Raw genomic sequence first — 22,956 nt, 5'->3', positions numbered from 1 at the left:
GACTACCAAAGTCAGGTATAACTGTGACTAAATCTATAGCAGTCTCATGGCACTCAGCTGGTGCTTTTATTGTGTAAACCAAAACTAAATACTTGTATTTGCTTATGAAAGATTCATTGACTCGTCTCTATCACAATCCCCTTACAGAGAAAGTATAAATTATGGAAACTGGTTTCCATTTAAATATAAAGCTTGTAAATATAAAGCTTATATTAAATATAAAGACTGTCAGCAATGGTCCATATACATAGGATGAATGACATGTCAGCTTGCAAGGTACCAAATAAGAACAAACACTGAGCATTTGTTCACGTCTCTTAACAAACTTCTGTAACTCTTATTTGCTTTTCAGGGATAGACTAAAGATTTGACAGCATCTAGGCTATACAAACATAAAGTATCCACAAGGAGCCACACTGATCCAAACTTCATAGAAGTGTTTGGTTTACTCCTTAAACTGTCCATTTGTCTATTCATTTGCTCAAGTGAACCATTTCTATGCAAAATATGTCATTTTGTATATTTGTATTCTGGCCTGTGCTGGATATTCTGTTCATGTTCTTTGGCTCCCTGCACAGTATAGTCTGTGTTTGCCAGAATCTCCACCATGCTAACATCTCACAACAGACAAAAACATCACCATGATAACACCAGTGTTCTTATATCAGTTTTTATGTACTTAGCCTCCAGTTTTAAATTAGAGAGTGCATATCACTATTACTATTAATACAGTAACATACTAAGTCTCCCTATTTAGGATTTACATGGAGTATATGAACATTTAGCAAATGATTTATAGCGCACTATAATGCAGTTGTAAGCAGATATAAGAACATTTTTAATGTTTATTAATCTACAGTACTCATCAACAATAATCATAAGATTATTACAACCTGATTTTATTATATTTTCAGTTATTATCTGTTGCACCAGCCTCCACTTATGGGTGCCCATCAGAGGAGTTGGAGTTGAAACACTTACATATGCTTACAACTACAGTATAGTGTGTAACAATCCATTTATTAAAGGTTTATATACTGCTCATAAATTCTAAAAGGAGATTAGTACAGTGTTACCTCTATTGCTAACAATACTAATAATGTTTACATTTTCTTATGGAAAAATACTGGACATTCCTGATTCCCGGATCACACATACATGCATACACACGCACAGACACAGTGACACACACTAAGGAACACGAGTCATCATCCCATCCTCGCTGTCTACATACCTGTGAAGGTGGTCTTGGTGATGGGTGGTGGGTTGCACATGGGTGATCTCCTGTCATGGTTGAAACAAATACACACACTGAGATATTTCCTTCCCCAAAACAATACAATCAGTAATTTACCTCAATTTTTTAAAAACTCTCAGCATGACTCTAAGCAAGTAAGGCATATGCTTATTTCTACACATTATAAGGAGCACCATGTCTGTCCATACCACTGTTGTTGTAGTATTTAATAAGAACAGCAGAGGGCAAGCAACACCAAACTGTGCATAAGCACTGGAAACAGGGCAGGCAGGTGCTGCATGTGAATGATTTCAACTCACTGCCACTTACTTAATGCAACATCTTAGTCATGAAGTGACTGAGGTTAAATGCTGTGATATGCTGGCACCATTGTTGTCTGTAATACAGTCACTCCTCCCACTGTGAAAGACGGAATTTTTGTTTGAAAATAACTTACTTATTGGATGCTCTGTCTTGCTGTAGATTAGTTAATGCACCAAAGTTGTTTCGTACAGTTCTCAAGCTGGCAAGAACCTGAAGGGAACATGATTGATTAGGACAGAATCATATCTATTCCTCACTATTAATCAGTTTATGAACATATAAAACAACAAAGACAAAACAACAAAACTGGTATAAGCGCTCACCTGTGCAAATGGCGTTACAATCATATCGTCACCATGACTGGAAGAAACAAAGAGAGTGGCTTTAATATTAGATGCAGGTCTATAGTACATTGACATTCAACAATAGAAGCGTGCACTCATGTTCTGCAAAGGTCAAATGGGGGGAGGGGGTGGGAGGAGCGGGGGTCATCACATCAGATTAGTTTCAGCGCCTCTGATGCACTCAGTCACAGTGACATATTTACTCACACATCAGCTAACAGCTGAGGCCCTGCTTCACAATGTGTAATAGTTTCAGAGCAGTTTCAGGTTTCAGTGACAGAACTGAAGGGATTTATTGCTGGACATGTCTTGGCATCCACATAAGGTAAATCAGTCAATGCCATTTCCAGGTTCTATCAAATATTCTCACAGCATGGACACTGTAAAAACTACGAGCTGTTTATGCACCTTCTGTACTCACAGCATCCCTCACACAGTCACCCTTTCTCCATGTCCTTTCCCTCTCTTTCCACCCCCCGCCCCTTTCTCTGCCTTTAACTATACCTTAGGCAATCCTTATTACATATTTTTACAGAATTTATTTATACAGGGAGAAGTCAGCTGAGCACGTCTTTGACTTTGCTTCACTGATTGCCCTGGTTTTCGAGCACTTGCACACATGACTTTGTTAAGGGAGTGGAGAGCATTACCGTAATTTCCGGACTATAAGTCGCTACTTTTTTCACATGCTTTGAAACTTGCGGCTTAAACAATGATGCGGCTAATTTATAGATTTTTATGGGCTAACGAGCTTCATGCCGCAAAAACATTTAGACACCTGTGGCTTATAGACAAGTGCAGCCTGTATATGTACTTTTTTTTTCTTTTTAAATTTAGTGGTCCGGAAATTACGGTACTTGATCAATTCAATTCCAGCTAAAAGAATTTTAACTGTAAACTTGGAGTCAGATTCCTGTTGACATCCAAGATATGTTATGACTGCAAACACCGTCAACATTTGCTTAGGTGACAGGAGTGTATTAGTGTCAATGAACCCCTTGCCTACTGTTAAGTTGTACAAGACCACAGGCAAGTCACACACACACCCACGGCCACATGAGCTGACATGCCTGACATGAATGTCAAAAGAGACACAGGCTTGCCATGTCTCCTATCGTAAGACAAACAGAGGGTATTCAGTGTAAAGATGAGGGGCTAAATATGCTCTGGGAGAGCAAGACAGTTAGTTAGGTGATGGCCTTTACTTAATTTTTAAAGCCTTTTAGGGGCATTAACAGGCTGCCCTAACTCTGTTTTGGTGTTTTCTTGTCATGAATTTACTCTGAAATAAGTAACATAAGAATTATGCAATATGATGTTTCACAAGTTTAACTTGATTATGAAGCTGTGATACAACAAAGAATTTCATTAAGAGAGCTGTTAAGACAGGTTGCCTCCCACTAGCTATCTCAAGTTTCCTTGTATTGGTACTTCATCAGAAAAAGAATGAGGCATAAAGGATTTCTGAAAACTTGTAACAATGGTTTTTAACGTGGTAACTGGATAGCGGATGTAGGTCAATGAAGGGTCACTGGTGTAATACTACAGAGCAAAAAGCCACAGCAGTAAGGAGGAAGTCTAAAGTTACTGCAGGACATTATTTTTCATCCTTTTGTCTATTTGTCTTGTCGTGTTCTGAGGGCTGGATCGAAATGCCAGGTTTTCAGTCAATATTTTTATTTCCTGTAGCACTCTATGTAACTGGATAACCACCATTGTGTGGGAAATGGCTATCAACATATACACAGACCCAGAAGATACAAGCTGATTTGTGTGTGTTATGTCTTGGTGCCTTGCTACAGTTTTAAGGTGATGGAGGGTTAGTATTATAAAAGATTATCAAATGAGAACTCAGAACTAATACCGATTAAATGTAGTGCACAATCCATTCCACTGCCCTTGTGAGTGATGCAGACATAATCAACAACAATCAATCAATCAACAGAATATCAGAAACACATGAACTGTGCTTGTGGATACTTTGTCACTGACCACCTCGTTTGTGCGACTGGATATGGCTAAGAATAGCTGTGACACTACACAATCAGCTGCTGGTCATGCACACTTCCCACCAGGGCCAAAGTGATCAGCATGGCAGCTTTAGGACCTGGTCTGATAAACATGCAGCCATGACACAGATTCAGAGAGACAGAGAAAAAAAAGTAGAATAAACAGCATTCAGCACAACAGGGAGCATTTGGGTACATTTTATGAAGGCTTAGGTGGAAGCAAAAGACATCATGCACTCACATGTCACTGGCAATGGAGGAGTTTCGGGACATAGACTTAGGCGAGAGGTCGTAGTCACTGTCGGAGCGGTAGAGGAACGACTCTCTCCGTTGGCTGTGGACAAAATTGGCCTGCAGGATGAGGCCTGAGCCCGGGCTGGCCATTGGGTCCAGGGGGCTGCGACCTGATGACGTGCCATTGTCCACATCGAAACTGCAAATGGAGAGAAAGAGAAAGGGACAAAGATCAGAATATGACAAAGCACAGTTGACACAATTTTATTCAGTATTATAAAGAGAGAAAATTAATCATAATATTTGACAGATCAAGCAACATTTGTGATCATGTCAGCTCCACAGTGACACTAATGTGTAAGAGTTAAAATTTATGGTACAGTGTGTCTGGTTTTCTTTAAACAATCAAAAGATGAGGGGATGGATACGGCAACCAGTTTACTTAGACTTAATCATTTGAGCTGATCTGACTGCCACCTGAAATGATACAATCTTCCCAGACTTTTTACACAGCAATTCCTATAAAAGTGTGCACTACGCACAGATTGATGAATAAACTTAATTAACTAAGTGCGGTCCGTAACAGACCATACTGTGCTGTATGACGCAACTCATCTATCCATGCCTAAATAAATCACAGGTTTTGTGCAAACAATAATTACATGCTAAGAGGTCTTGATGCACTCAGAGCTTATTCACACACAACTGAATAACCCCACATAAATATTTTTTTACATGTAGCAGCGTAGGCTCTGCCATGCATTTCCATATGTTGCTATAAATTGGCTCCATGGTCATGAGCTGTGAATTTCAAAGCATAATATGCTATGCCTGTGTATGACTTGAACAGCGTAGGCATGTAGGCCCAACACTGGCTGACGTAAATTTGCTCATAAGTTTGATCTATTAAAATTATAATCAGCCAGATAATGAGTGACTGGCTGATTAGGTGATTATGATTGTTAGGCAGGCTAATTGGCACATCACCAACAGTTAGAACTAATGCAGCAATATTTAAACCCATCTACGTATGACCACAAGCGATATGCTCCGTTTAACCTGTGCACAGGGCCACAGGGAATACCTCTGCTCTAACAATGCCACTGACTCACAGCTGAAAGGCGTTCCTAAACCACTGACACCATTTCCCACTGAGATGTCACGATGAGCTCCTTAGTCTCCTAGGTGATTGTTCGCCCAGGTGATGACTAACGCCTGTCACCAGGGATATCTGCCTCATTGCTAGGGCTACCAAGCAATCCCATAATCCCATCTGGTGTGGATGCTAAGGTCAGGGGGGATTCCCCTCTGCGCGATGCATAATACGCATGGGGATGACATCCCATTTGTCATCATCATCATCCTTAATATGGAAATATTTAATCCAATATCATCCACAACCTTAACCAGTACAGGACACCCTGCTTATGTTATTGTCTTCCTGTTGTTGTCAGTATCTTTATGCATGCATATGTGAGATGTCCTAGGAACAGAGAGAACTGTGCAAGTGTACATACACTTGTGATTGTATTGGTGTAGAAAGAACGTTCCAGTGCTGAATTAAAACATCCAACTAAGAAATAAAACATTCCTTATCATTACACAATGAGAAATGACTAATAATGCTATCAGTACCCTTCCTGTTTTCCATCTTGAGCTTGTACGTTTTCTTCAGGGTATTTCACATTCTCAGCAACACTGACCTAACAAGTGCAAGTTATTATCACTTTAAATTGTGTTTATCAAGTCTGGTTTGTAGGTTGTGATAATAGGAGATTGTGCTGCATGGTTTGTGGATGTGAATATTTTGTGAGAGCGATTTTATGAGGAAGAAGTCATTATGCTGAGTTTTCCTCCCCCAAGGCAACATTGCTGACAGTCCAAGGCAAAGCTGCAAGCATGTATTATGGATGGGCACTATCTTTTCCACTCTCTCTTTCCCATCCCATCCATCTGTCAGTTAGGAGCTGCATTTTAACACAGTCAACATAATATCTTCTAATTAAATCTAGCATTAAAAATCCAAAAAAGAGAAACATTAATCAGTGACTTCTACCTCCCTACTCAAGTGAAAGTTCCTGAAAGAAAGAGTAAAAAAAAAACAAACAAAAAAAAACAAACAAAAAAAAAACACTACATATCAAACAATTTCGACGGTTTCTAGTGTACTTTTCATATCAGAAACCACGTGTTATCTCAGTGCATCTGAACACACCGACACAGCCACAGCAAAACACAGGACATGCCAGGCATATTTTCCACAACAAATAATTGGCTAAACACTCTGCTATCTCTCTGTGATCTCTCTAAGTAGCAGCAGCTAAGTGAGTGTGAGCTTAAGTTGGGGAATAGGATAGTTTGGCTGTCTGCCTGATGACTGAGGAAAGGGCAATCGTATTGTTCTCGTCCCTTTTTCTAACTAGCTCTTAGACAAACACATGCACACAGACAGAGAGGTAATATGCAAGTTACAATGACTCCAGCAACTTTTCTTCTCAGTTGTGTTTGTCTTATGTTTCACTCATCACCCCCATCTCTGTCCCTGAGTCCTCTCCCTCTGTCTTTCTATATTTAGTGCTAGATCAAAACCAGTTTTATCTTCACACATACAGACATATACTCATACACAACCCACAACCTCTTATCACATTAAGTGATCTATCTGTTATATTTGCTGCAGGTGTGAAAGCATAGACTCACACAAGTGAGTTATAAGTTATCATTCAAGGCTCAGGTCAGTCTGTTTGCCAGTTGTTGTGTGTTAAGTGTGCATGGGCGTGTGCATCATGTTTGCGAACAAGTCAGAAACAAAGACAAAGATGACAGATAGTGATAGATAGAGATAGTGAACGTGCCAAAACATAAAACAAGGCATATGTTCAACTGATTCAACGTCACTTACTCTGACGTCACATCCTACACTGATTCTCAGCCAAACCTCTGACACATAACTCCCCTCACAGTGTGTGTGTATGTACAATGTGACTCCACAGGCACGCCCTTTTTGGGAATGACACAAATGATCTTCACAACTAGCTTACAGAGGTATTGCACCAATTCTGATATCACAGTAGGAAGAAAAGAAAAATGTCACCACCCGTATGACTATGTTGTGAGATTCAACAAAAAGAACGCGTAGAATTCACAAGAGCATTATTGTTGAGACGGGAGGTAAATCAAGCATTACTCAGAGGCCGAGACAATGGGAAACCACAGTTTACCCAAAAAAGGGAGTGATCCTGAACCGAGATATAATTGGCAAGGAAGGAAATATTTAATGCGCAAACACTGGACAGATGACAGAGCTCTTTCAGGCTGCTCCAGACATCCCATCTGCTAAACATCTCTGCTAACACTTGTCCTCATCTTCTTGTTCGTCATCAAAAAAGTCACACCACCAATTCCTTCTATCTTTTTTTACGCCAGAACAACAAATTGCAGAGTTTACTCTTGGATCTAATATTTGTACATATGGACTGTAAAACCCTGTTGGACAATCTGGGCTGTAAATGTCAATGATAATAATTTGACTTGACTATTTAATTCCTGTCAGAAATGACATGTATTTAGTGTTTTAACCCATACATTTAACTTGAATTGGTTCTGCAGCAAACTCATTTTCTTTGTAGACTTTGTGGAGTACTGAAAGGACTGATAGCTAATCTCTGTTGTAATCAAAGTTTACTATATGCCTGATGTGTAAAGATGGTTCACTGGAAAGTGAAAACAAGACAGACATCAAAGATGAAAGAAACACCCTGCCCCGAAAGAGGTAAGTTTATTTAGCTGCAATAGCCTGCAGCTACACAAGCAGACAATAAGATGGCCTGCGGGGATATAGTTTCCCACAGGAGTACAGTTTCATGCTTGAGTTTGGGCTGCAGGAAAAAAAAACTGGTCACTGTTTGCTGGCAGAAAACCTTTCAAATCCACTGTAACACTTCATTGCTATGTTTAAACATTGTAACAGAACTGGGACTGTCGAGTAGTGGCTATTGTGACTTTAAATTGTATTACACTGCTCAGTCACATATATGCCTAAGGACACCGCACAGCTCTTTTATCCTCTCTGTTGCTCTGTCTTTGATTCTCTATCACCTCAATCCCCATCTATTCTCTCCTTCATCTGTCTGTCTCTCTCTCTCTCTTTCTCTCTATCTCTCTCTCTCTCTCTCACACACACACTAAATGACATAGATCAATGACTCATTCATTTTCAGCCCTGGGTCACTCAAGCAATTACAAAGACTACAGGAGTTGACGTGACAGAGCCGCGAGTAGACCTATTGGAGAAAGAGGTTGGGGCATAAGTGTGATAAATAATCAGCTGAGGGGTGGATGGTGAGACTGTCTTCCAACAATCATTCAGAAAGTTCCAACAATACCACACTGTACATGATGCAAACATTTCCACAGTGTAAGGAAATGCAAAGTGTTGTTGGGTTTGTACAGAACATTGAAAAAAAACAAGCAAAAACTTTCACCTGAACTAAAACTAGGATAAAAAACTTTCCAAAAACATCTGTGGAGTAGTGTGGATCAGAACAGAGCTGTTTGTTGAAGCAGACAAAGGGGAAGATGACACTTGATTTATTTTAGAGGGCTGTAAGGACAAAGAAGGGAGCAGACAGTGGAGGGAAGACAAGGAGAGGCATGTCAGCGCTCTGTGTGTGTATGTGTGTGTGTGTGCATGTGTGTATAAGTGTAACCATACAAGTGTCTATGTCTATTTATGAGGATTGTGAGGAGTGTGTTCCCCCTGCATGCATGTGGGAGTGTCGGTATGTGATCCTGAACATGCTAGGTGAGAGCCAACGTCTCTACATGCTTGTATGAGTGATAACTTAAAAAGTAACAATGCCATGCAGCTGGAAAAGGTGATGTCTTGGCAAATGTGAATATTGAATATTCACATCAATAATCTAACTAACTAACCAGCTTACCAACATTTGTCTATAGAATCGAATATGTAAAACTATGAAGTACTAAAAGCTGGCATTGGTTTATCTTAATCTTAGTCTTAGTAGTTCATTTTGTTGAGATAAAAATGAAAAACAGGGTTTTGTACAGAAAAAAAAGAAAAAAAGATTAAATTCCTTGTACTAAGAGGCTGAAAAAGTATTGTTTTGGTTTCAATACTGAAACTCACATATCATTGGCATAGCTGTCAAAAGATTTCAAACAATACCCAGCTCCAGATATATTCATAAAACAATAATGCAGCCATTAAAATCAGAAAATAACATTTAAGCTGTAACAATCTTATAATAACAAAAGTTTGCTATCAGAATGAGATTATACTAACTGCTCAGTTACAGTTAATTAGGTGCAGGAAATCCTCTATTATGACAAAAGTTATACTGTTATTCTGCAATATCAATACATAAGTTGTGACATAGTACATTTTCTGGAGATTGAGAAACCTTTCATGAATAAATAACCAGACAGGAATGTCTTTTTCTGACTAAGGTAGCAAATAAAATGACTGAGAAACATCTGAAAAATCCAGCATGAACATAAAACAGTCCTGCTCATTGATGATATAAATGGTATGAAAAATCTCTTGACAATGAACAAATTTATATTGCCTCACATAGTGTTTCAATGAATCTCCAAGCTAGAAGTGTAATGTTTCTAATTTAGATTGAGCAAAGAGACAGGTAAAAGATTATGACCCTGAAAGAAAAGGGCTGAAAATTGATTACGTCCATCTTTTTCTTTGCCTAGGCCTGTACATGCAACAGTGAACCAAATATTGCAGCATGTGTACTGTAAAGTAGCTAATTCAGTTGCACTGTAAAATCCTCTTGCCAAAAAAAAAAAAAACACTCCTTCATGCAACATGTTAGTACTCATAAACCTGTAATTACCATTGCTGCCCATACCATCTAGTATGAAAAGTCAGCAGGGCAAAACACAATGTCAAACCTTCCAATAACAACATGAGACATGAGACTGGGTAACAGAAAAACAATTTGTGAAGAGGCCAGCACCCACAGGGCAGCAAGGCTAAGCAGATAAAGTGACTGACTATTCGCTGATAACCAAAACATGTTCTTTCTATCTGGCTCGTAGTCACACACACCCCTTTCTCAGTCACACGTTCATACATGAACGGAAGAACCCAAATGCACACATAACGCTAGGTGAAATTAGCACCCAGCAGGCAGGAAATGCTCTGAAAATCAGTCCTTGGTAGATAAATCAAAAAGGATCCAATGCTACATTGGCTAGAGATGATAAAATGCAGCTTGTACTTAGCAAACAAGACTTGACTGTACAGAAAGCTGTACCGGAAAAAGGTAGTGGAGGTTATTTAAGAAGTTATAGCATATTACACTGTCAAAAACGATCTTCACAGGTTTGCACTCTTTTACTTTCTCTCTCCCTCTAGTTTTTCTAGTCCTTCCAGGTATAAGTAAAGTAAATCCTTCACTTTAGTCGTGATGCTCGGTTAATGCTTGCCGTCAAAGTGCCATTCAGAAAACTCAGTCAATCATGAGACACACACAAAGAGGTTGGCAACACATCGTCATCAGGTCACATGCTTCAACGCAAAGCAAAACCAGTTCTGTTCCCATATACATAGGTATAGGTCCACTTAATTATGTATGAACCTATTTTCAGTGCTATTCATCATGTCAGGTCTGGCTTGCTAAAGGTCAGATCTGGAAAATATGTTAGATAACTTGCACTTTGTCGGCCCCTATGAGAGGCCAGATAACATGTGACCTTCAACATTTACTGCCTGTCTGAGATGCCCAACTGGGGACCGACAAAGACCAGATGCAAACACTTCAAGGTGAGTTCAAAGTCACACATTCCCCACTTCTCCACGTTTTATCTCAAAGCACCATAACATCACTCACAGTTTTAAAGTGAGGACAAGGCGCTACAATAGGTGTATGAGCTAACAAGATTTCACAAACATCTGATCCTCACAGTTCCTCATCCTTCCAAAAACTCAGGCCATATTTACTGAGCTAACATGCTGATGTATACTCAAAAGTCTGTGTACTCAAACCTGCATTTATACGGTTGGGTGGAGTGGGGTCTGTTTGCGTTCATTCAGACTAGGGGGCACGTCACACACCCTGACCACGTCACTGTCTTAAACATACACCCGCAGACACACACAGGGAATTGCGCACTCAAATACACATGAGTACACAAGCACTCGTACGAGTACACAAAGACACGTACACTGTCACAACTTTACAGTAAAGAAACACACGCACGCTGATGCTAAACCTGCATATCTACTGTATTTATCATGATGAGAATTAGCTCATCAAAGGAGGGAGATAACACTCCTTTCAGCATTACACACACTGCACAAACACACCCACCCTAACACAAACAGCTGACTTCTCACTGACAATTCAGGTTTTTTAAGTGACAAAAACAGCCACAAATCTACTGCAAATCTCAAGCACAGAAATAACAATTATGAAAGACAAAGCTATGATGAGAATTAGTGAAAGAAGCCTTGATAAAACAGTAAATAACAGAAGAGAGGAGGGCAGGACAGATGGAGGAGGCGGTATGCTTTGTCCAGCTGAGTACTGCTTTTGGTAGCCATTCAAAAAGATGGCTCATATGAACCTAACACTGCCAGATTCTCAGCTTTGACATGAAGAAAAAGCCACATTCTGCAGTCAGTTCTAACATGAATAGCAGGTTTATGTATATTTACACTATGGATTTTACACTGTCTGTCAATGGCACCGCTCAGAGAAATTACAACCCTCAGTCACCCGATTAATATGTCTTCATTTCACACGCGCCTCATTTCCTGCTGGGGATGTTGTAGAGCAGATTAATAAACTGACAATGTGAGAACACTGTGAACCCTGCAGGGAGGTCTGACAAGGTTTAAACAAATGCTGCTGGGCAACTTCCCCACCACCACTACCATCCCATGGATACTGTGTATTTGTCCAGGGTTGTTCTGAGCCATTCATAGCTCTGCCTGAAAGGACCTCAGTGGAAAAACTGTGAATATTAACTACAGGGAAGTTTCTCGCTAAGAAATGAGTGCTGACAGGCAAGGACAAGTTGAGACAGGAGGGGGGAGGAGACATGAGGGGAGGCCAGGGTGAGTTGTGCCACTGGCTCTGCACCCTGCATCCTGCAGTTTCTGGAGCTATGTGCAGACAGGAGAACGTACAGAGTGACAGAGCACATTCCTCAATCAGTGATGCCTTTCCTGTTTTGCAACCTTGTGTTTTAAACAATTTTACAAACTCAATAGACTGTGAGTTCTCATTAAAGGACACTGAGGGTAAGACATCAGGTTCATGACAACTACACCAAGTGTCATTATTGAGATAAAGTGCGAGTAACATGCACTGAAGTTAAGGACAGAGTGAATCTAATCACCTGACATCAGAACCTGCTTTGCACACAAAAAACTGATACATAAACCACAAGCTGACATATCTATAGTGTACAGAAGGTTTTAACAATGAACACAGGAAGAGGTTTTGACCGGAGAAGAAACATGACAGCATTCAGACAACAACTGAAAGATACACAAACAGAGAACATCAAACCAATAGGGACAAAAGACAAAACGGAAGAACTTGGAACAAAGCTAGTGAAGCAGAGGACAAGTATTTCAGAAAGCAACAAGCAGGCAGATGGAGAACAATAGAGCAACACACACACACACACGTGTTGCCAGCAGGACAAAGTTCCCTGACTATTTACCATATTCCCTCCGTGTTCTTCAATGAGCTGGTAGAGCGCGACCGTGGTTTAAGAATGATACTCATGGTCTGGCTTTTCCTTCCACATCCACATACACTACATGTGTACACTGCACACATACATACATACACACACACACACGCCCCCTCTGGGCCACCTGGAGCCCGCCGGCCAGCCCTCTGCTGTGGTCTGACCACAGTCCTCACTGGTTTGAAGTGATCCAGTGAGAGCTTCCTTCCCTCAGTCCGGTGAAGCGGTCAGGTCTTCCGAGCTGCTTTAGAACAAACCTGAGTTTAGTCAGATCAAACCCGCCGTCAAACCGTATTCCACACTGCTGTTCAGATCGTTTGACAGTAGGTGGTTCTTTACCCTGCTCTCCCTCCTTCTCTCTCTCTCTCTGCTCTCTCTCTCTCTCACTTGCAGCGTGTGATCTTCCTCTTTCCTAATCCAGCCATGCACTCACTCTGTTACTCTTTCTCACTCTGCTTCTCTCTTTCAAGTCCCTGTGTATTTTTTCCTGACTGGTGGAAATAAGATCTCCTCCTCCTCCCACGTTCCCCCTTTTTTTCCCTCCCTCCTTACCTCTGTCTCTCTTTTTTACAACTGTGTCCCTCACTCTGAGTTACATGACTCTCCTATTCTCTCTCTGTCTCGCTGTTTCCCCGAGCTGCAGCTTGGGTATGCCTGGAGTGGGAGGGGTTGTTTTGGTAGTAGTAATTCCTTGAAGGGTGGGACTTGTATCCCAAAGCAATCCTAACAATTGTCTAAAGCGTCAATCACTTGGCTGTCACAGTAACCTAAAACCAACAGCTAAAGTACGCCAAAGATCTGGAGAGAGAGTGCAAGGATAGCGCTGATAGAGTTTCATCATGTGATTCCACTAAGAGAAGCAATAAACGGAGAAAACAAAGAATTTATTGAAAAGCGTATGCTTTTTTGGCAAGGTGTAGAACAACAGTAGACTGTATTGGCGCATAGTAGCAATATTAAAATTGAGAATATAATGTGTGGGAGTGGAAGAAGATATTTGAAGGGAAAGAAGGACAAAATTAATTTTACTATAAATTGTAGCCAGCTATTTTGAAAAATGACATAATATCTAATCATTTATCCACAGTCTAACGCTAAATAAACTGAACTGTGTGGTAAACAGACAAAGCATTTTTAATTGCCTAAATTGTTTTAACATTTCATTTTGTCAGGGTGAAGTATGTGGTTTGTATCAACAGAAACACCTGGGAGCGCACATCTTTTCTGTTGTGTCAAACCTCTGATAAAAGCCACTATGGTTAAAATGTATCTAAAGGTCTGACACCATTTTTAAGGCCACTTTGCACCAGACCTACTTTTTTTCATCCTCTGCACAGAGCCTTGAAAACAGAGAGAAGTAGTCCAGGTTAGAGACAGTATTAAACTACAATGCATATATTTCCCCCCCGGTCTAAAATTTTATTTACAACAGTCAAGAACTGAATTGCATGAACCAACTAATTTCAGCATTCTCTTCAGAGATGTATTATTACTATACATCCACCTCAACAGAATGGTTTTGATTTTCTTCCTATTATACTCAAGACATGATAGGTTATTTGGGTTTTCATGTGCTTATTTTCACATAAAAAACATCAGCAATGCCTCGCTGGCTATAAAATGGGATCACCCATGTGTTACTATCTGTAAAATAGGTCTGAGTCTGAGTGTGGAGCTCAGATGGCATTGTCTGCTACTTGAATTGTGTGCCAAGGAGACAACATTAGCACTTCACAAGGAAGGCAGGTGTGTTAGCTGTCTGACATGTCAATCACACATAAATGAGTGAAGTCAAGCAAGCTACTTCACCTTTGTATGCACTGTGTGTGTGTGTGTTAGTTATGTGTGTGATATAGGTTGGATGATCAAAATTGGCCACCAATTAATCCAGAAAAAAAAGGAGAACATTAAAAAGAAACATGTATGGTGAGATGTCATAGTCAACACACAGTATGCCTGTGCCATTTTACCCTGATTTTAAACATTCATATGCATGCACAAGTAAATATAAAAACACTTTATCAAAGCTTGAGGAAATATTGAAAACGCTTACTTTCAAGCATCATCTTGCATCTGAATATTTATAAACTGTATGCATTGCCGCAGTTATCTATTGGGGATCAAGTGAAATAATAAGAAGGTAGGACACAACATTAGCTCTGTCCCCTGTTGTAACTCCAAGAAGTAAAAACTTCAAACCAAGAGCAACAAATGGAAACAAAAAACACAACACTTGGAACCAGAAACACAGAAGCATCAGCATTCCATTTACTGCAGCTGTCTTGTCTTGAAAGCAGTGAGAATATTTCCATGTCCTCAATAATGCAACTGGCCATAGACGTAAGTAACAAGTGGGTGACATCAGTGAGAGGACACTTGTCTTTTGATCAGGAAAGGTATGGGTCCAAGAGACAGAAAGCAGCAAAAAAGAAAATGCATACATCTCTAGCTGTCATGAGGAAGAATAAATTGCTCACTGCAACCATAGATGGATAATGCTATTGTCGTACTGATCCACATCGCTGGCTACTGCTGCCGCAGAGTAAATTACATAGATGTGCTTTTATGTCATGGAAGAAAGGAAGCAGACCTGAAGAAGGAGCAAAACAGATGTCATATGCTAATTTCTTGGAATGCAGATGAGCTCACACAGAAACATGCACACAAGGAGCAAAAAGACACACAGGGAATACATGCACACATGACGCTGGGAAACATTAACCTCATACTAATTCTGTAATGTAGACATGAACAAGGCCTGGCACTACTACTTGGAAAGCACTACTGTGAAGCTGAGAAAACACACTGAATGTATTGATTTGAAGGATGGCTTCCTTCCATATCACCGTGTGTTCATCGGTTTCAAATTTCATGCCGGACCAAGAGTGAACACTAATGAAAAAGACTTTTGAAACCTTTCACTCCTAACTGACATCTCTTGGACAGTGTGACAGATTTCATGCCAGCAGGGTTGATGGCTTGTATGTTTAATGTTGTAACACAGCTAAAAATGTGTCGAGCGCTCCAGGTGAGGTACATTAAGTTGAATAGGCACATGTAATACTTTCAGCATAGCAGCTTGGTCAAAGTGGTGAAACTAATCCTATTATCACGGTCTGCACATTCCATGTGGTGAAGGAAAGAACAACACAGGATAAAAGTTCCCCTAAGAAAACTGGGGGATCAGGCCCCCTCTCCTCTACCTTGAAACCATATTAATCCCAAATGAAAACAAAATAGATGACATGATGACAAGCACTATGCAAACATCCTCAACCCCCGTCACCTTGCCGAGTTGAACATTTAAGTAACTGAACACATTTAGACCAAATTATTTTACTTTAAAGACAGATGTGTTTACACAGAAGCAATTAGTGCTGATTTCAGTAATAAGCAGAGTCCAAAACTTGGCAACCAATATGTAACTTACAGTGTGAGAGTCACATTATCAATTCTTCTTTTCATCTTTTGTGAAAAAGAATGCAGCACACAAGTGCATGCATCCATTCACACAAACACATACTCACATACAATGAGTTTTCATTTTTGGCTACAATACTGCCATCCCTAGGAATTAGAGGTATAAGACACAAACACAATAACAAGCATAATTAAATTTGTTAGAGGTGATAATGTATCTTAAAAAATTCAACCAATACCAGTTGCCATAGTTGCAATGATCTTGTTTATAGATTTCTCAGTGTTATACAGTAAGAAAAATGAGTCCCATTAGTGTTATATGTTTTCCAAATAATGTCATTTTTTCATCGTTTACGTTTTGTATACAGTGTTTGTGCAGATATACATCAAAGATGTACAATCAGTTCAGATTTAGATTTGGGAAGAAAAAAAAATCTACCTTTTCTGTCAGCCAATAAAACCAAATCAATAACTAAATGAATGACAGAATTAGCTGAATGAGTGAATAAATATGTAGTATGTTTTAGGCAAAATATAGGTAGACAGTCACTGCTATTACATTAACTGCAGGCTAAATGTATTATGCTAATGATGACTTAATAAAACCCTTGTACCACAAATATAACCACCACTTAATGGGAGTCTGAAACACATTAGAAAACAGTTCTGTGCAATTCAAGGTAACTCAGAGATACATCACTGCCTCCTAGTGGTAAAACAAATAGTATTCTTGTCATAAAACTAAGCGGCATAGACTAAGTGACCACAGCAATTGACAAAATTATTGATTTTGTTTTGTTTTTTTTTTAAGAGAAAAAAAGATCTCTTCTATGACCCAGGTTCAGCATATAGTGCAGATAAACATACTCAGTAAATGCTGATATAAATAGCACTTAACTAAGGAGCAGGCCGTGAGCACAGATGGCTGGTCCACAGTATTGACAAGGCTCTGTCTATATCTATATGTCTATAAACGCCACCAGCCATTAACGTTGCTTCATATTCAAATACATAGAGGGCAAAGACACACATACACGTGAATGTCAAATGGGCACATCTTAGTTTTGTCTGGGGTCGCCGAGTGCATGTTAGAGAAACGTAGTATGAAAATGGGTCTAACAAGGTTTTTAAATTTTCTGTGTGAGCTTTAATGGACAGAGGGCGCTCAGATGATTAGCTTACACTCTGCTCTGGTTAGCGAGTGGACCTGACCTCCTGAACACCTTGATGTTTTAGATGACGACTAGATGGAGCCTACTTATTTACCATTTACCTTGCTCTTAACCATGTTTTGTAAAAGCAGAATATCTGCTTCTCATGGAACACAGAGAGACACAAACATGTGCATACACACAATTACACCTACTTTAGGCAGAGTAAACAGCAGAACTACAGCTTCTGCAAAGCTTTAACAGCACAAGCAGCCACCAAGCAACGGCCATTTACACAACGCTCGGTTGGGAACACAGCTCCAGTTCTGGGTTGTCCAGGTGGAGCTATTCATCAGCTAATGTTCTGATAAGAGAGAACACACACACTTTGTGTACACTCATGCAAGTCATACGAGCACATACACATTACATAGTCACAGTTTACATGCAAAGAGCAACGAGAAAGGTGGCTTTTAAGCTTGACTGATACTCAGTTTCACCAAATTTTTGTTACTACTTCTAAACTGATTAACTCCATCTCAACTTTTCACATCCAAGTGAGGGTTGGATGTTGACTATAGGGACAGAGGAACACAAGCAGAAGCTAACAATAAGTAACATCACTGAATATTTAGCTATTTCAAGAATGGATATATCACAAAATAGTTCCACATGATAACAAATCCTCAGTACAAGACAGAAAATAAATTTAGGTTAAGGTCCCTGACACTCCCTCCCACAAACAGTTTCAGTTTCAGAGATTGGTCATACCCTCTCTTGCCACGAGGTTTGATGTCGATGGGCTTGTTTGTGGCATAGGGCGAGCCGTTGGAGCAGGCGTGGCGGTAGCGGGCTATCCTCTCCAGAGACAGATAATCTGAGTTCACCGGCAAACTCATTTTAAACACTACCACACATTCACTTGTGTCAAGACAGAAGAAGAAAGAGAGAGGAGGACAGATAGAGTGACAAGCCTGACAAAGCTATCTCAGTAGGAAGGAGGGAGGTGTGTGAGAAGAGGTGGGAGAGGAGAGGGCTCAGCATGGGTGTGACTTGAATGGGGAAAAAGATGGAGAGAGATGGAGCATGAGAGAGAGATGCAGGAGAGGGAGGAGCAAAGTGCAGAGGTAGAGCAAACTAATTTATCTTTGAGTATTGACAGCCACAAGAGCAGAAGGTTTCTGTGATACTGTAGACATGCTGAAAACTTACATAATTGTGTTATATGTATAGTACCAATCCACTTAAGCTTTGTGATGGATTAGAGAGGTATGATGGTTAAAAGAGGACAGGAAAAGACAACTAAGATGGCCATCACTTGTTCCCACTCCAAGTAATGCTGGAGTTTTTATCTTCTGTTCACTGCTAGAGCCCAAATCAATAATTGTATACTGGACTTTATCTTGGGAGGCCTGCTTTAAACCTTACAAGAGCAAGAGATGTAACAGTCTAGAGGAGAAGAGCAATTTCACTGCAGGTAAAAGCAAATGTTAAAATTTTGTCAGTGGATTTGGTTTTTCTGCCAAATACCCCATTCTATATACCTTTGAAAGTGTTTTTATCGTCTCTATCCATTTTTCACAGTTCTTTGGAGGCTCGTTTACATCAACTGAGCTGTTATCCAAATGTAGCATAGGTGTAGGTGGTGGGCTCTCACTCTGATCTGACATGAGTTTAAAACCTACTGACTCCCAGTATACAACAGGCATTAGTATTATGAATATCTGAATTAATTTTCTTCATGTAGCTAAAGTATAATATATTTACATGTCAAACCAGCTGTTGATGAGCATGATGTTGATGAGCATAAAAGGGTAGTTTGGTATACAGAAAATTAGTAATGACTATTACTCTAACTGCACATTTGCACAACTATTTTGGGTTAGTACTGATGAAATCAAAAACAAGATGATAAAGTCATCTCACGTCAGGGCAATTTTATTCAATGAACTGAATTGAAGTTCACTAGCCTTAAGCCCTGTGTCACGACTCAACCTTGGTAGTAGCTAATGTCTACCACTAGGGAGGAGCAGAGTACCACAATAGCCAATCTAGAACCAACAGTGCAATGTGTTACATGAGAAATGCATGTTAAAAAAAACAGCAGTAACTGCAATTTGAGCCAACACATTTTTAAGAGTTTGTGGAGCAGATATGTGCATTTATTTCATATATATTCATTTTTGAAAATGAAGCATACAGCTGTTGGTAGACAGGGTGTCACAGTATTAAGAGCTGTGAGTGGAACAAGATCAACTAAGCATGATTTTGTATGGTCTTTAAAATGAGATTACTGTCATTTGTTATCAGTCTTGTATCATTTTCAGACACTTCACCACTATCAAGATAAAATCTAAATCACTTCAACCGATAAATCTCCTGTGTGTTTTCGACTGCCAGCAGGGGGCAGTCTCCTCTACAGGGAAATTGCAGGTAGATGAGCACAACTACCAGCAGCCCAAACACACAGAGCCGTGAATCTCCGCGGAGTTATGGCTTCTGCTCAGCTCTTGACAGAAGCAGCCAGCATGTGACAACAGCTCCTGGATGGACAGGGAGGCTGTCAAAGTCACAGATGCAACGACAGACACAACAGGCTTCTACGCTCATACTGAACATCTGAGCACACCCACACACAGACGCACACTTACACACAGACACACAAGTGCTGACAGTAGGCACAAACACCACAACATGTACAGGCAGATGAAATGCACACAGATCAATACAACAATGCAACACAGACTTCTACTTCTCTTGCGCCCTCTCAAAAACACACAACCTGTAACCCAAGCATATGTTTGCCTAGCTGCCGAGTCAGCCACACACTGTCAGTGCCAGCAACGAGCTGTGACAGAGCGCCAGGTGACGATGTGACTGTCGTCATTCAGTGTCCCTGAGCCACAAAGTCATAAAATCAGAACCACTGTATCTGAATACTGAAACGTGAACATACAAGCAGAATCATCTTCTCAAATGCTACGTGTAGGACATACAGTTCAAGTATGTTCTGTTCTTTTTTATATATATATATTGCAAATCATGTTTCGAAGGGAATCAGTTTAGGAAAGGAAAAAAAACATAAAAACAAAAATTTCATGTTTATTTATTAATAAAGTTATAACGTCATATATTTTATTGGTGCATAATAATAAACTATGCATAAAAAGTAACAAATCTTTCACATGCTTACAATGTATTTTACCTGAATGTATTTTACTTGAACGAGCAGGGGTGCAGACACCGTAGGTTAAGTACAAAAGTGCACAAACAGCTAATTGACTGGCTGCAAGCCAGAAAGACAGGGAGGGCTTTGTGAGGCGCTCTCCTCTCATGACTGGTAGGGTCAGTGACCTCGTTAGGGGCTTACGGACAGGAGTGGCCTGACAGACTGGGACAGAGGCAGAGGGAGGATGGAAATAGGGAGGTTAGGCAATTTGCAGCAAAGTCATAAGAGCCAGTAAAAGGCGAGTTAAGACTGGCGTTAGTAAGGCTGGGTATCAGTTTTGGAATTTTACAATACTAGATCTGTTAGAATACCTTGGTTTGGGTACTGATACCAAATCATTGTAATTTTGGATATGATAGTACATGCATTTCTTCCCATTTTGGTCAGTACCAACAAGTACTAAGATTTAATACCTCGCCTTATTCATCGGTAGCTCCAATGTTGTCATTTCAGCTTTGCCTCTACGGCGTATTAGAGACTGGGCTTTGCCTCACTTGTAGTTTGGTTCACAGTAGTAGTGAAGCACTGTTTCTCAGACACATTGATAAACAGACTAAGATAATCTTAGATTACATGCATGCAACAACAACATTTTACTTTACATACACTGTTTCGCCTCCAAAGACAAATATTAAGATGGATTGTGAGGAATTAAGAGATACAGGAGGAACAATAGCAGCTTATTCTGTTGGAATGCAAAGCTCTGTCCAGAGACAAACACAGAAAGTGACAGGGGAAGGGAGGGATTTGATTGCTGCCTATCTGTCAGGTTAAACAGCTGATTTGTCCATCAAGATAGCTTTTCTATGTGAGCTAATTGAATTGTATAAGAAGACAGCAGGCAACAGATGTGATATAGCATGATGAAAAATAACATATAACTATGGCTTAAAGCTACTGTTGGAGCTTAGTGCCATGGCAACTGCACCTCCACTGCTGTTGCAACAAAACTGAATATGATTACAATGATTGGATATTTGTTTTCAAGTATGTAAATCAGCAAACGTAATGTGATTAAGAGACAACAATAGAATGTTAAGATTCACGTGGCACTGTATTGGCTCTCAGCAAGGAGAAATTCCTTCTCCTCACTTCCTGCCTGCCTTTACAGTCCCCTGCTAGATTCATGTTTATAATGTGGTTGCCATGGTGACCTGGCAGAATTCAAAAGGGACAGGTAGGTCCTGACAACCAATCAGCCTCCAGTTGCTAAGGACATGATGGCAGATTGTGTAATGAGAAAATGAAAATGACAGTGGGCTTCTCAGAGGGTCAAGGCTGGAAAGATGGTAGTGTGGTGATACAATCAACACTAATTTTGTTGTTTAAGGATTTACATGACTGTGGTCCATGCCAAAAAATTAGCTATTTGCAGCAGCCACTTAATATTTCACAGCAGCCATGCATGATCTTACCTGTGCTCTATTTATATATCCGGGTGACTCATAGACTGGAGAGGGGCTCTAAGGTGGCTGAACTGTTGTTTGTCTCAGACTCACCAAAGCACAAAGGAGAATAGAAAGTACCCCCAGCCCACACACACACACACACACACACACACACACAAACACACAAAAAATTGGAGAAGCGTGACCACTGACAGTAACACCAACAACTGTCCTACTTGTGTTGTGCATGTGTGTGTGCATCTTGCTGCTGACAACAAGAGTGAGTCATGATGTGTTGAGGCGGAAGTGATGCTGGGCAGTATGAATGTGAGAACCATGTACTGAGACCAACATGAAGAAATCCATCTCAGGACATTTCTGAGAGTCACATCCACACCAGAAACATGGCAAAGCAGCTTACTAATATTATAAACAACTGCAACCAACAAATATTTTCATTACCGATTCATAAATTTAATATTTTTTTCACTAATCTAGCAACTGTTAAGTCTATAAAATGTCATGAAAATTGTGAAAAATGCCCCTCACAATTTCCCAAGGTGATGTCTTTCACTTGTTTCATCTGACCAACAATCCAAAACATGACCTTTTGGGTATGATAAAATCACATATTTAAAACTGTAGCATCTGTGAGAGCTCACAATGGAAGGAAGTATATCAGAAAAGCTTTTACTCATTGACGTGTCTTCATGAGCACAAACACTGATTTTATCCAGACTGGAGGGTTTGTGTCTAAGAATTCAAAAACAGATACTTATGCAAGAGTCATACAGTCTGCACTTGTCCTTAGTGGTCTCCTCGCTGAATAACTTAATTTGGTAAGTAAGTAAATTTTAACGCTTAAAAAAAACCTGGTG

The 22,956-nt window shown here is 40.0% G+C and overlaps 1 protein-coding gene across 1 annotated transcript in view; it reads right to left on the bottom strand.

Moving 5' to 3' along the window:
* pde4d (phosphodiesterase 4D, cAMP-specific) overlaps positions 1 to 22,956 on the bottom strand; it is a 164,232-nt gene that overhangs the window by 21,387 nt on the left and 119,889 nt on the right. The window contains 4 exon segments of the mRNA XM_018668561.2: positions 1,235 to 1,284; positions 1,695 to 1,771; positions 1,885 to 1,921; positions 4,156 to 4,347. Coding sequence (XP_018524077.2) covers positions 1,235 to 1,284; positions 1,695 to 1,771; positions 1,885 to 1,921; positions 4,156 to 4,347 — 356 coding nt within the window.

Source organism: Lates calcarifer, linkage group LG13 (assembly GCF_001640805.2).
Source record: "Lates calcarifer isolate ASB-BC8 linkage group LG13, TLL_Latcal_v3, whole genome shotgun sequence".
Taxonomy (NCBI): Eukaryota; Metazoa; Chordata; class Actinopteri; family Centropomidae; genus Lates; species Lates calcarifer.
The sequence above is the reverse complement of the archived record's forward strand: the minus strand, read 5'-3'. Positions and strand labels throughout refer to the sequence as shown.